Here is a 15,595-nt window from a genome sequence, read left to right on the forward strand (position 1 = left end):
CAAAAAATCAATTTTCTGACGCGGAAAGAAAATAAAAAATTATTTAGCGAATTCAGTTGGTTTGATCTATCATTTTAAAGTCTAGCTTTAGTAGTAGTGTGGTATTCGAATCATGTCGAAAACTAAGAAGTTATTGAGGATTTTTGAATGATGTGATGATAAAATTGACTTTTAAATTATTTTGGCCTAAAATATAATATATAATATTAATAAGGAAAAATTATATTTTTGGGCATTCAGTTATACCTTTGATACAAATTTAGTTTCTGAGTTACATGCGCGATTATCTTTAACCCCTAAGTTATGTATGGAGTGACGATTTTAGTCATTGAATGACCAAACTAGCCTACATTAATGTTTCAGGGTTCGTTAGGATTATGCAAAACAGCAATGGAGATTGGTGAATTATGCGAAACAGCCTAGTGTGTGGCTGAATTGGAGGCCATGGCAATCGCAAAAGGACTCCAGTGGACTTGGAGTAAAGAAATCTGAAATATTGAGGTCCAAACCGATGCTTGGAACATGTTTAAATGGACTAATGAGCAAAACACGTTTAGAGAGCCATTACATGAGATCATCAAGGAAGTGAAAGAGTGGCGAGGAAGATTCTCAAGGGTTGAGTTTAAAGCTATTTGGTGCGAACATAACAATGTTGCGAATCATCTCGCCAGCATTGGTGCTCTCCAAACAAGTGATTTGAATGATCATGCACTTCCCCTTTCAGGTCTGTTGAATATTATCGAAAGAGATATGATGAAAATTCTCGTCACGTCTCATGTGGTCACCACTGTGTAGGCTTTGTTAGCCCAAGGTTTCCCTCCGTTTAACCAAAAGAAAAGAAGAAGATGGTCACGTATATAACTCATGGACTAAGTTTGTATTACGGGTATAACTGAAGGACTAAAAATGTAATTTTTTTAATATATAATATATAATATAATAAAAAAATGAAAAAGAAAAATTCATAGGATAAAGCTCAGTCCCTATTTCTCTGTGGTTACTGGTTTCTCACTTCCGTCGCCATTTTAACAGAGAGTAAAAAGTCAAAAGCTTTCTCTCTCTAAAGCCCCGAAAGAGGTGGCAATTCCAACCGTCTGTGACTCAGCTGACTCGCTCACTCATCCGTTCACTCGTAAGCTCCCGCGTCTCTTTCGCCTCTGCTACGCCAAACTTTCCTTCACATACATTACATTTTTAAAAAATGTGTTAAAAATAAAAATAAAAAATTCAATTGTCTTCATTATATTATTACATAAAATAAAATGATATAATATAATTATATTTCTATTTCTATTTCTATTTCTATTTCTATTTCTATTTCCAGCTGTATATGAACTGTCTAGTTATATATATACACGGAAAAGGAGGGAGAGACAGAGATAGAGATAGTGAAAGACAGTGAGAAGTTGTGGGTGACATTTCATCTATTGCTTCTTGCTGGAGTTGATTTTTGTGCTGCATTGCGTTCAATCTTGTGGGTTTATGTACTGAATTGAAGGATTTGAAGGAAGATTTGGTGGAGAGTTGAGCTGGGTCGAGAATAATTTTTGTGAAGGGTTTGGGATAACCGCTCGGACCTCGAGGTACTGCAATTTAGTGAGTTGTAACTGAAAATATTTGGTGAGTTTTACGTTATTTAGTTCTTAGAAGTGTTGGGAGAGAAAATTAAATGGAAGTGTTTTAGCAAAATGACTTCTTGCCTTTGCCGGAGCTAGTTTGCTGGGTTTCACTGGCTGTTTACTTCAACTTCTTTTAAATTTGAGTTTTCTTGAGGAAAATGTGATTATTGATGATTATGGGAATTGATGATATGATATGTAATTGCTGTTTGGTTGCTTTTGCAGTGGAAGACTGAGAGGAAAGATTCTGTTTTCAAGAGTGTGGGCCTTGATGGTCTGTAGCACATCCAAGTAAGGTTGATACTCCACATAGCAGTTCCATTTTATGACTCAAGACAACGTGACAATGGATTCTGAAGCTGATACCAAGGTTACTATTTAATGTGGACATTTTCCCACGGGACTAATTTATTTGTTCTACAATGAAAGTTGCTTGCCTTTTGTAGTTGTAGGAAGGCAATTTTGTCTACACCATTTGCAATGCATTGTGTATTTGTGTATTGAAAACCTAATAATGTAACTATAATCAACAATTGGTCTATAAATTTGTAGCTATAGTGTAGGAGTGCCCTGTCTAACATAGTTTGGGGAGATATTCATAACCTTGAGTCTGGTTTCTCTTATGGATGGGAATTTTGTATGTTTGCATAAGTCATATACTTGATTAGTGGTATGAAAATTTTCAAACACTGGTAATTGGTAATGCAGGGGAAATCCTTAAAGACCAGTGATCAGGTCTGCCAGATTTGTGGTGATGGTGTTGGTACAACTGTGGATGGTGAGCAATTTGTTGCTTGCCATGTCTGTGCCTTTCCTGTGTGCAGGCCATGCTATGAATATGAAAGGAAGGATGGGAATCAGTCATGTCCCCAATGCAAAACTAGATACAAGAGACATAAAGGTAATGTTGCCTAGTCTCGGTGTATTTATTCAAAATTCTGCAGGGCATATATTACTGAAGCTAGTAATTGGATAATGCATATACCAAGAAAAATATATTCCAATAGATAATTGTTTATGTAAGTGCATAGTTATTTCATGTGATTTGATTTATTTTAATAAAATAACTCAATGCAGATGTTTGATCATATTATTAAGGAACTTCGAAATTCTTGAGCAACTTCAAATGTGATATGATAATTAAATAATTAATATTATTATTGTTGCTTTATTTGATACTTCTAGTTGTGAATCAATTTTTTTCCCTTGATATTTTTACTTGTGAATCAATTAATTAGTTATGCTACAGTCTACAGTAATCTGTTGAAGGTTTCATTAGCATTCTATGAGATGAAGACCTAAATTCTCTTTATTTGGATGTGCCTTATCAGTCTGTTTGTTTGTTACAGGAAGTCCTGCAATTCATAATGAAGAAGTGGAGGATGTTGATGCTCATGATGATACCAATGGTCTTCGTTACTCTTCTGAAAATAATGAGAAGCAGAAGATTGCGGAGCGTATGTTGAGCTGGCATATGACCTTTGGACGTGAAGAAACTGAGGGTCCCAAATATGACAAGGAGGTGTCTCATAACAACATACCTTTGCTCACAAATGGAACTGATGTATAGTTACTATTTTCTTGCTTCTGACATTTGTTGCATTGCATGTAATGAGCAGCAAATAAATTCAACTTTTTTTTTTTTTGCCTTTAGGTTTCAGGAGAACTGTCTGCAGCATCACCTGGACGTCTTTCAATGGCTTCTCCTGGTCCTGGCGTTGGTACAAAGCATATTCACCCACTAACTTATTCAATTGATGCAAACCAATCACGTAAGTTTCTTGACTTCTTGTATATCATTGCCCTGAATATAAATGCAATCATCCCCTTTTTGAAATTTAATTCAAATTCTGATGGTGCAGCCAATACTAGGGTTGTAGATCCAGTGAGGGAGTTTGGATCTCTTGGGCTGGGCAATGTTGCATGGAAAGAAAGAGTTGATGGTTGGAAGATGAAACAGGAGAAGAATGTAATACCAATGACTACTAGCCATCCTCCTTCTGAAAGAGGAGGTGGAGATATTGATGCCAGCACAGACATTTTAGTGGATGATTCTTTGCTGTGAGTTCTTTTCTCTGCCTAAAAGTTTGGTAAATTTGTGTGCTTCTTCTGGTAGGTATCAAGTTTGGAGTCATTGTTGCCATGATTACAGCTGTTATAGACATTAAAATTGTTCCTTGGTTTCAAATCATACCCTTTTAAATATAATAGTATTAGCATTTGCTGCATTTTTAGCTTCACTAGCTCAAATATAGCTTCAGATATTGACGTCACTTCTGTAACCATTTCTGGAACAGGAATGACGAGGCTCGGCAGCCTCTTTCAAGGAAGGTTTCAATTCCATCATCCAGGATAAATCCATATAGAATGGTTATTGTCCTGCGGCTTGTTATTCTATGCATTTTCTTGCATTATCGTATTACAAACCCAGTGACTAATGCATATCCTCTGTGGTTGTTATCTGTCATTTGTGAGATTTGGTTTGCGATATCATGGATTCTGGATCAGTTTCCTAAGTGGCTGCCAGTAAACCGTGAAACATATCTTGATAGACTTGCTCTTAGGTAAGATATCCTTCTTTTTCAGTTTCTTCAATTACTTTGTATTTTCTACTTGATTTTAAAGCCCAAATTACAATTTGCATGACAGATATGATCGAGAAGGGGAGCCATCACAATTGGCTGCTGTTGATATATTTGTCAGTACTGTTGACCCTCTAAAGGAGCCTCCTCTTGTTACTGCGAATACAGTCCTATCAATTCTTGCGGTTGATTATCCCGTTGATAAGGTCTCATGCTATGTGTCTGATGATGGTGCTGCAATGCTGACTTTTGAAGCTTTATCAGAAACAGCTGAATTTGCAAGGAAGTGGGTTCCTTTCTGTAAGAAGTACAGTATTGAGCCAAGAGCTCCAGAATGGTACTTTGCTCAGAAGATTGACTACTTGAAGGATAAAGTTCAGCCATCCTTTGTTAAAGATCGTAGGGCTATGAAGGTGCTTTTCTCTTACAGCAGAGTTGTCTTCTGTTTTATGTAAATCCATGGCTTTATGCATCTCTACATTCTTCTTCTACAGAGAGAATATGAAGAGTTCAAGATACGTGTTAATGCCCTTGTTGCAAAGGCTCAAAAAGTGCCTGAAGAAGGATGGATCATGCAAGATGGTACACCATGGCCTGGAAACAACACCCGGGATCATCCGGGAATGATTCAGGTAATTCCTAGTTCTGTGCTGTTAAAAATGCATGTGAAAAATAAACTGATAAATCGTCTATTGTTTTTATGCTGTTTTTTCTGTAATGATATAGTTGATTGAGTATATTTAATAGATATGCTTTATGTTATATAGCTATCCGAAAGGCAGTACTTTCTTTCAGAACTAACCTTGTTAATTACTTCATTAGGTTTTCTTGGGTCAAAGTGGAGGGCTTGACACTGAGGGTAATGAGCTTCCCCGGTTAGTCTATGTTTCTCGTGAGAAACGGCCAGGATTTCAGCATCACAAGAAAGCTGGTGCTATGAATGCACTTGTAAGCATTTAGAAATTATCATGGTGCTTCTTCCTTTATGTGTGTACTGTAGCTCTTTATTTAAAAACTCTCTTGCAGGTTCGTGTTTCTGCAGTTCTTACCAATGGACCATTCATGTTGAATCTTGATTGTGATCACTACATAAACAACAGCAAAGCGTTGCGAGAAGCAATGTGCTTTATGATGGATCCTAATCTTGGAAAATATGTCTGCTATGTTCAATTTCCACAGAGATTTGATGGTATTGATAGGAATGATCGATATGCCAACCGTAATACTGTTTTCTTTGATGTAAGTTTTTATGAGCCTCACTTGTTACACAATCTAGTTCTGCTATACTTAACATCATGCATGACAGCATTGACTCCTCTGCCATAATTTCATGCATACTTGTTATGTCTCCTTTGAAAACAGATAAACTTGAGGGGTTTAGATGGCATTCAAGGACCTGTTTACGTCGGTACTGGATGTGTCTTCAACAGAACAGCATTATATGGTTATGAACCTCCTCTTAAACCAAAGAAGAATAAGAAGCCTGGATTGTTCTCTTCCTGCTTTGGTGGTTCAAGAAAGAAAAGTTCTAAATCTAGTAAGAAGGGTTCAGATAAGAAGAAATATGGCAACCATGTGGATCCTACAGTGCCAGTATTCAATTTGGAAGACATTGAGGAGGGGTTTGAAGGTATGACTCATTACAATCTTTATTTCTTGGTTGTAGGACTGATATAGAGTTGTATGTTTTTAAGTTAGTAGTACTCTGTGCTTTGATGATTATATATTTCTAAAGAGCACTTTGATGCATATGTTCTATATCTTTCATCGTCTTCCTGAATGCAAGGATGTATATGTGTGCATGCACAGCACATATGTACATAAAATTGAAAACTGAGGACCTATATTGTTATATATTGTGAATGCACACCCTACATTCATAACATTGTCTGTTTGCCTTTGCAGTCTCTATAGCTAAGTCATTGTTCATTCCATTTCCAATTGCTTCAGAGTTCAGATAAAGTTTGTCAATGAATGAGGAGTCAAATCATAGATGTACATTAACTTATCATCTGGAGTTCAAAGCCTGAGATGGAATAAATATCATATTTTGTAGAGTTTATAGTGGATAACCAATTCTTAACTTGCAAATGGAGAAGTGGACAGACTTGAGCAAACAGCATATTTAAAAGAATATCTGATACTCTGATCCTGGCAGGAAAATTTACATGGAATCTTCAACTATCAGAATATCAGATATTCTTTCTTGTCTGATTTGTGCTAAATTTTCCTTTTTACCTTAAAACAGGAGCTGGATTTGATGATGAGAAATCACTGCAGATGTCTCAAATGAGGCTTGAGAAAAGATTTGGTCAATCTACTGTTTTTGTTGCATCAACACTTATGGAAAATGGTGGTGTTCCTCAGTCTGCTACCCCAGAGACTCTACTGAAGGAGGCTATTCATGTTATCAGTTGTGGGTACGAGGACAAAACAGAATGGGGAAGTGAGGTATGAAAAAATTACTAGGGTCCTCTTTTGCCTTTCTTCTAGAAGCTTATTAAATGATGTTATGTGATGACTGTGTGTGTGTGTGTGTGTGTGTATTGGGTTTTGGGTGAATTTTTTTTTATAAAAAAAGTAAAAAATGTAATCTTCTAATTTGAACTTCTAGAGCATAGAAAATTGCTTGTCCTAAATTTTTGTTATAACACAACTTTTTTTTTCTTTCAAAATACATATACTCTAACAAACTTGTGACTAGAAATTATTGTTTCATCGATGCTTTTGGAACCTTACCTTTTGCTTGGTTGCTTAACATACACTCTGATTGATCCATTTTCTTTTGATCATCATTTTATGTATGCAGATAGGATGGATTTATGGTTCTGTCACAGAAGATATTCTTACAGGATTCAAAATGCATGCCCGTGGTTGGCGATCAATTTACTGCATGCCCAAGAGGCCAGCCTTTAAAGGTTCTGCTCCTATTAATCTTTCAGATCGTTTGAACCAAGTGCTTCGATGGGCTTTGGGATCTGTGGAAATTCTTTTCAGTAGGCACTGCCCTATATGGTATGGATATAATGGAAGGTTGAAATGGCTAGAGAGATTTGCTTATGTTAACACCACCATATATCCAATCACTTCAATCCCTCTTCTTCTTTACTGTACTCTTCCAGCTGTCTGTCTATTTACGGGGAAGTTCATCATTCCACAGGTTCGTTTTAAATTTTTTTTATTCATGATTATTGAAAACTGCATGTTAGAATTAATACTGCCCCACCTCCAGCACAAATATTATTGCCCTTGTCAGCTCAATATTCATATGGCCTAGAATTTGAATCACATAGCATATATGAAAAAGTAAAATAAAATGAATGAACGGGTTTCTTTTCCTTTGATGAACATAGAGGATAAGATATTGTTTCATAATCATTGTGGATAGCAACAGAATTCTCAATTATCTGTATGTAAAACTGTGTACATTGCCGAATAGGTGGGCTTGGCCCATCACGCACTCTACTAGGGAGGGTTAGGGTTACATTCGACAGAAATATTCTCATTATGTGTTTCCTCAATGCTGTGTGTTGCAGATTAGTAACATTGCCAGCATCTGGTTTATATCCCTTTTCCTTTCCATCTTTGCGACCGGTATACTAGAGATGAGGTGGAGTGGTGTTGGAATTGATGAATGGTGGAGGAATGAACAGTTTTGGGTTATCGGTGGTGTCTCAGCTCACTTGTTTGCTGTGGTCCAAGGGCTGCTTAAAGTGCTTGCCGGGATTGACACAAACTTCACCGTCACATCCAAGGCGTCCGATGAAGACGGGGACTTTGCAGAACTCTACTTATTCAAATGGACAACACTTCTGATACCTCCCTCGACGCTCCTCGTCATAAATTTGATAGGCGTTGTTGCAGGGGTCTCGTATGCCATCAACAGCGGTTATCAGACATGGGGACCTCTCTTTGGTAAACTATTCTTCGCCTTCTGGGTCATCATTCACCTCTATCCCTTCCTCAAAGGTCTCATGGGACGCCATAACCGCACCCCCACCATCGTCGTTGTCTGGTCTATCCTTCTCGCCTCCATCTTCTCCTTGTTATGGGTGCGAATCGATCCCTTCACGACTCGAGTTACTGGCCCCGATGTTCAGGAATGCGGTATTAACTGCTAGAAAAAAAAAAAAAAAAAAAACCGAAGATTGAAGGACCAAAAGGTGGACAATGCTGACTGATTGCTGAAAGTTGGATTGCCATTATGTGAAGAAGTTTGCATGTCTAGAACTGGGAATGTGCTTCTTGTTCCAATACTAAAACAAAATGACGCCGTTTTGCCCCCCTCTGTCCTGTAATCCTCCTGTGTACTCAACTCAAGTGGCATTCCATTCTTGTCCCAATGAATACATGGTGGGTGCCACCTTGCTTCATTGTAATTTGTAATTATTCATTAACTTGCACTCTCAATTTGTTCTTAGTGATGTAGTTTTAGTTCAACTAATTACTAATTAGTTCAATTTGTACTTGTTGGCATAGTTTTTGATTAATTTGGAAAATACTCTATTTACTTCCAAATTTACTTTCAACTTTTACTTTAGACTCTCAAATATTTGACGAAGACAGTTTGAAAAATACTACTTAGACTCTTAAATTTTACTCTCAACTTGTACGTAGACATTTTCTTTGAGACTACTAGATCATGGTGAAAATGGCGGTTATAGTGATATATATAACCAAAAAAATAATTTTTTTAAAGTTTGATTTATGTTTTTTTTTTGAATTTTTCTAAGGGTCCTTAATTAACGTAAATGGGTTGTAACAGGCGTGTCAGCCAAGTGTACACAACACGTTTGACGTGTGATACTGGGAAAATTGAACGGCTGAAGCATGAACATTTGCTTGGTGGGAAAAAGAAAAATGTGGACCTCAAAAAACCAGGTAAGCAAAAGCAAAATTAGCATGCAAATTCAGAATCTGAGAAGCCGTATCCACAAACAGAAAGATTCTTCCCCGGTGTGTTCTTAGCCTGATCTGAATTCTGTAGGATCAGAATCCTGAAGAGAATACTCTACTGCTACTCCCCTTTCCTTTATCCCAAGACATTTCAAGAATCGTGGGGGCCGGCCGGGGCAATAATCCATTATGGTTGGAGCTATTGTATCCACAAGTTCAATTGCCGACACCCAACACCCAACCCCCCGTTTCTGCATAAACCCCCCCAACTGCGGCGATTCTTATAGGTTCTGTTTCAGGGCCCGCGGAGGAGAAGTGGGTTTCTGGAGAAGCTTGCAGGGAAGGCGGCAGTTGAAGCTGGGCAGTAGGGCTGCAAATGGGGTTTCCAGAAAGAGGCAGAAAGTCAGGAAATTTGTTGTTTTTGGTGAGCTCAAAGGACAGACGGACGACTCCTTTAATGATGTCAAAGAGGTAAGCACACTTTTGGTTTTTTTTTGTTTTTTTTTTTGTTTTTTTTTTTTCTGTTGTCATTTTGTTAAAGTTCATGTCTTTTGAACTATGATCAGTGTTTGGAGGGTTTGAACTTAGCAGTCCGAACCATTAATGGTGTGATTTGCTTTTAGTATAGGGGTGTAAATTCTCTTACTTCAACCAGCAACCACTACCCGAGAATATACACCCCAGCTCTCGCTTTGTGACCCTAGCCTCCCTGCCTAGGTTGCCCATATAGAACTCAAATCACTCCCGAGAATGTGTATTGGGTAAATCCCGCATCCTCTAGTTCAAACTAAAAGGGTCAATTGGCGCTCCTGAGAATGTGTACATAAACCCGGCCCACATTGTGACTAGCGACCCCCCGGCTCAAACCAAGAAGGCCTAGGTTGCCCATATCTGAATAGCTGACTGACTCAAACCACTCCCAAGAGTGTGTAACAAGTAAATCCCGCCTCCTGACCGGTTTAAACCAAGAGGGTCAATAGACTCTCCCCCGAGAGTGTGCCCACATTGTGACTCTAGCGACCCCCAGCTCAAACCAAGAAGGTCTAGGTTGCCCATAGCTTACTAACTCTAACTCAAACCAAGAAGGTCAATAGGTCACTTCTATGGGAGTTGAACTTGTAAGTTGTGGTTACCAAATCAATAGCGTGATAGGTGTTCTATTACAATATAATTATATAAAGGTGTAGTTATGATTTCATTGAAGAAAGGTGGAGTATGAAACAGCAAAAGATGTAGACAAGTTAACTTATGTCTTAATGTAAGATGTCTAATATGAATTCATGGCCAATACATTGGTTCATCTAAGAACAAGTTCCATGAAGTGGTATAAGAACATAGGTACTCAGATCATCTTTTCTATGTTTTCACATGATTAGATCAGATAGGTTGAGTCTCCAAAGAAAATGTTTGTGCAGCGTTTTTGCAATGGCTAGTCTCATGTTTTATTGGAAACCGCTTTGTACGAAGCCTCAACATCTCCTTTAGATGCAAATATGAAAGTTCTGGACTTTTCCTGGTACTTTGCCTTGGTTAAGGTTTACTGTCTTTTAGAGCAGAGACTAAGAATCGGGGTTGGAATTACACTCGCCCAACCTTGGGTAATTCGTGTCACAAGTTTATTGTTCTGCCATATATGCTAGACTGGACTTTCTATATTGTAATTTTATTACACAACCCATCATTCATCAAGCAATTCAAATGGTCTTTATAGTTTTCATTTGAGAACTTTAAGAATGGACGGGGGAATAAATCAAGTCACTTCGGAAGACATTAGCAGAGAAGTTAGTTAACAGATTACATGCAATTTGTGGTTGTTTTCAAGTGATGTCTTTTTTGATTTGTCATGATATTCGTTATTCTGTACAGGAGATAGTGAATGTGATGACATATAAAGCTGTAAGAACCGTTCTTCACCAATTGTATGAGCTGAATCCCCCGCAGTACACGTGGTTCTACAAGTGAGTACGTTTCAGCATTTTTTACTCGGGAAAACTACAATTATCTTTCTTTCAGAAAGGGATTGCGAGATCTGTGTTCTTGTAAGATTCTTGCTATTTTCTCTCTTTTGACAGCTTTATTGCAACGCAAGGGCCCAACACCGGGAAGGGGTTTCTCATGGAACTTTTCAAGGTAATATTTTGAAACAAATAATCCCCGAATCTTCTTACCATGTTTTTGGTGTAAACCACAATGTGGTCCGGGTCTTTCTCTGTCCGTTTAACGGTCCAGGTCCACCCGGTTCGCTCCGAGAGGCACAGAAGCTGGCCCAAAGGGAATCGTCACTTCTGGGAATCGAACCTGGGTTATACCGAAATCCTCCCCCACAAAGAGAGCTCATTGCATTCGTTCAAACGTCACAAGAAAATTAGACATATTTTCTTGAAATTGATAAAATATTGTCTAGTAGATGATAGAACCATAAATGGAACAATTCGGGTAACTCCCGAGTTTTGCAGGAAAGACGGGAGCTTGCAGAAAGAGTGATGATAACGCGTCTCCACTTGTATAGCATATGGATGAAGGTATATCATATAACTATAGTTCAAACATAAACTGCACGGCTCGTTTCAGATGTCATTTTTCCAATACACAAAACTCACAAACTAAACAGTTTTCCCTGCTGGCTTGTTCCACTACTGGGATGTAGAGATGTGATCACGCAGAAATGTACAAAAGAATCTCCAAAGAGAACGTTGAGATGATGCGGGAGCGCCTCTTTCAAACTGTTATATGGCCATCTGAAGATGATGAAAATGCAGAAAATATGGATTCATAGGACATATATATATATATATGCTTTCCTTCCAAGATTTTCCGCTTCATTGGTTCATTTTCTCATCTTGATAAACAAAATTGTCTTCTGTCTACCATAGACTGTTCTGAATGCTGCTATCTCATTTGTATTGCTGGTAGAATTTAACAATGTTTTCTTCTCCCAAAGAAGTATATGGGACTTAGAGGTTAATTTAGAGTTCTTATGGTGGTATTTAATAAGGAGTATGTTACTAGTGTGATGTTTGTATTATAAAAATAAAACTAATATTTCCTACTCGGGACTTAGCGTAGTGGTTTGTTGCCTGACTTGTAGTCTTGGATTGGATCCTCTGTACGCGCATGAAGACTAAGGTTTAACTGGTGAGCTGACTGCACAACTCATGATTTACCTCTGCAGTGGCTCTAGAGGCAGGGTCTTGTGAGTTTAGGCCGAGCCTCCAATTTTTGTAATATAGGCTCTGGTGTAGTGAAGACCGGTGAAAACATGCGGTTAAATCTTAGTCTTAGATCAACTCCTCCTTAAAAAAAATTCACCACCTACCATCTACAACAATGTGCACTGAAAGACACAAAAATGTGTTCTAGAAGGCATAACAATATGCACTGGAAGACAAAATTTTGCACTGTAAGGCATAAAAATATAAAACAATTATTGATAAGACTAAATTTAATACATGATTTTCAACAAAAATCATAAATGATCACAATATTCAACTAAAATTAATAATTAATGATTCATTCAATATCAAATGCTTTATATAAATATATACACATATATAAGTGTGAGTTGTTTATGGTAGTGGTGTGGCCGTGTGGGACGACAGAGATGAAGTGCATCACAGCATGGGCAAGAAAAGGGAGAGTGGTCTGATAATTAATAATTAATTTTATTATTAATTGATTATTTATCTGGTAAAGTATTTACATATGGAAATGAAATACATATTGAAATGCAATTTGCATATCTTAAATGTTAAAGGAAAATTGACCTAATTTTTTTTTTTCATTAGTATTGGTTAAATATTAACCAATTTTAAATATTAGTTAAAAAAAAAAACTCATCCCTTCCCCATCGTCTTTGGTAGGGAGACAAATACTACGGCTTCGCCTTTGGTATATTAAAAACCTATAGTTGCAAATATAGGTAATAAATTAACAATCATGATATGATTAATAATTATTTACTATTTTCATTTATGTTGAGAATATTATGTATATATATTAAGAAAAAAAGTAGTATTTGATAAATATGATAAATAATTAATATCAATTGTGATTTTTTTATTTACTAATACTTGAATGTTTTTTTATTACCTAAAAGTTAGCATTTAGTCTTTTTCTAGTTAACGTTTGCTCTTTAGGCGGAAACAACATCATTAGTCTTTGACTTGATATGGTGAGCGAATGCTAATCATGCTTGTTTTCATGTGGAATTAGATTCATCTTTATTTGTTTGCTTAATTGCTTTGGATAATTGACCAATATAATTCTTAGGTTGTTTAGCAATCCGCGGTTAGCGAATTGTATAGGGATGAATACGTGTAAATACTTTATATATTGAGAAAATTAATCATGGGTTTGAATTAATTAAACAAATAACAAAATTAAGGATTTAATATATATGAATGCGGAAGAATCTCGTATTTTCATTATAGAATGATTGAATATTACAAAGGGAAGTGTTAGAATGAGACAAAGTATGTCTTAAACTAGACAATGACTCAATTATTTATATTACATTCTTAACAATCTCCACGCAAATAGGACGCCTTCGTGAGACTCAATCTTCGTCCAACAACCATGTTGACCGACCTTGGTGTCCATGGTGACCCAGTGACATCATGGTTGACTCCGGGATAAAAAATTGACGCGACCTTTCACTTCCTTGTGTAGTCTTTGGTTGACCCTGACTCTCCCAGAAACATCCTCCGAACTCATGTTTTGCCGTCCGAATTGGTTGTCTCATTTATTTTTTGTACGTTTTTTAAGGAATTAAAGTAAATGTTATGTGTTTTTCAATTACGCCCTTCACTTTTTTCACTTTTGGAAATAAAAGTACTAGAAAAAGCAAGAGTTATAAGGGTAATTTGGAAAAAGTAGAATGTTGGTAATGTCCAATTTTAGAAAAGAACAACATTTTGGAACAAACTAAAAAGAAAAGTAAGACAGGTAAAATTAGACCGAGGGAGTAATTATTTTTTAGTATAATTATACACTAGTTATACCATTAATATTAATAATTTCATGCATATACACACACATGTATGAGTTTGCACAAAATATGAATGAAATACTATGTTCTCGAGAACTCACATCATGTAGAAATCAGGTTGCCCCTTTGCTTTTTCCATCAACATTAGCTTTAATTACACATCCTATATTTATTTACTACTATTATCCATCCTATATATACTTTGGTATGTTAATTCCAATTGTTTCTTAATTAAATAAATAAGAAATATCAAATCATCACTCCTTTAAACCCTTAAACTTCTCCTAATAAAATTATTTAATTTCCCCCATCTTAGCATATAAATATTAAGAAAACTAGTATTTTTCCCGTGCGATGCACATACATAATTTTAAAAGTATTGTTTTAATTATAATACTAAGTAGATATAATTTTATTTTTTAGAAGAGATATAATTTTATTAAAATATTAATATAAATATACACTGTGATATTTTTTTTTTCTTTTTGAAATTTAACTATAAAATGTAAAACTTATTCATTTAAAAAAGTTTATCTATGTAAGAATTATATTGATTTTATATAGAGATTTTTCATTTTTTACATATGTGGAGTCCAATTATAATTGAGGTGTGGTTCAATTATAATTAACATTTAATACAAATCAATATCTATTTATACGCGTAATATTATCTTTTAAAGATTTCATCTAATTTTAGTATTTAATAAATTTATAACTTTGTACGTATTTTTTTGCTTGTATATAAACCCAACAATCTTTTCATATATATATATATATATATATATATAACTTATTTTTGGGCATTACAAAAATAAAAAGATAAATCAAATAATATTTTTTATAATATAATAAAAAATAAAATTTTAATATAACAAATGGTAGGCTAATATATGGTTACATTTTTTTTTTTAATTTCTGGCTTAAAGTTAATCCATTGTTGAGGCCCAATACCTAAAATTTATTAAACCCATAAATATTGGATAACTTTTCCCTATAAATTGTTGTTGTTTTTATATAGTAAAGATTATACAATACACTACATAAAATAAATGGATAAAGTATATTAGTAATGTATTTTTTTTTCAAATTGAATGAATAACTAAAGAGCTTTAAGCCTTTAAATTACAAGATTGTATGAAAAGGATTATTTTGCGATATCTAGAGGGGTCAATATGGAATATTATAAATATAAAGGAGCATAGGGTAAAAACACCTGTAGTTTTCACCTTTTGCAGTTTACCCCTCTCTTTTTTAGTTCATACTTTATTCTCTGGATTTGACTCCGAAACTGACCGCTGCCGGGCGTCCGCTCCTCACTGGCGGACTCCAACTCTCTCATTTAAATCCGCTTTACTTTCATCTTTCAAATCCGCCACATCCTCACCCGGTCACCCACACCCCGCCCAACCTGCTGAACCGGTAGCCCGTCCCTCCTTCTTCAACCTACCCACCGGCCTATACTTACACACACAAATATATATTCATTTGACTCTTCACTTCCATTTCATTTC

The 15,595-nt window shown here is 36.0% G+C and overlaps 2 protein-coding genes across 4 annotated transcripts; both read left to right on the forward strand.

Moving 5' to 3' along the window:
• Window positions 1-1,005: 1,005 nt before the first annotated feature.
• On the forward strand, window positions 1,006-8,719 carry LOC109181218 (cellulose synthase A catalytic subunit 3 [UDP-forming]-like). 3 transcript variants are annotated; one of them, XM_019330977.1, is made up of 16 exons: window positions 1,006-1,132; window positions 1,325-1,620; window positions 1,845-1,989; window positions 2,328-2,520; window positions 2,969-3,183; window positions 3,274-3,391; window positions 3,482-3,680; window positions 3,917-4,183; window positions 4,269-4,614; window positions 4,696-4,833; window positions 5,024-5,149; window positions 5,228-5,440; window positions 5,564-5,831; window positions 6,450-6,652; window positions 7,011-7,361; window positions 7,738-8,719. In XM_019330977.1, exons 3-16 carry the CDS (start codon window positions 1,945-1,947, stop codon window positions 8,320-8,322), a joined length of 3,267 nt encoding a protein of 1,088 aa, XP_019186522.1. In that variant the 5' UTR covers window positions 1,006-1,132; window positions 1,325-1,620; window positions 1,845-1,944; the 3' UTR covers window positions 8,323-8,719. The 3 variants fall into 3 exon arrangements, with proteins under 3 accessions (XP_019186522.1, XP_019186516.1, XP_019186525.1); XM_019330971.1 differs by having other exon boundaries at window positions 1,325-1,583; XM_019330980.1 differs by lacking the exon at window positions 1,325-1,620.
• A 349-nt stretch (window positions 8,720-9,068) lies between these two features.
• On the forward strand, window positions 9,069-12,178 carry LOC109181241 (chaperonin-like RbcX protein 2, chloroplastic). Its single transcript, XM_019330994.1, has 5 exons — window positions 9,069-9,568; window positions 10,964-11,055; window positions 11,170-11,227; window positions 11,554-11,619; window positions 11,745-12,178. The coding sequence occupies exons 1-5, from the start codon at window positions 9,287-9,289 to the stop codon at window positions 11,871-11,873; spliced, it is 627 nt and encodes a 208-aa protein (XP_019186539.1). The 5' UTR covers window positions 9,069-9,286; the 3' UTR covers window positions 11,874-12,178.
• Window positions 12,179-15,595: the final 3,417 nt, after the last annotated feature.

This window comes from Ipomoea nil, unplaced genomic scaffold (assembly GCF_001879475.1).
Source record: "Ipomoea nil cultivar Tokyo-kokei standard unplaced genomic scaffold, Asagao_1.1 scaffold0188, whole genome shotgun sequence".
Classification (NCBI taxonomy): Eukaryota; Viridiplantae; Streptophyta; class Magnoliopsida; order Solanales; family Convolvulaceae; genus Ipomoea; species Ipomoea nil.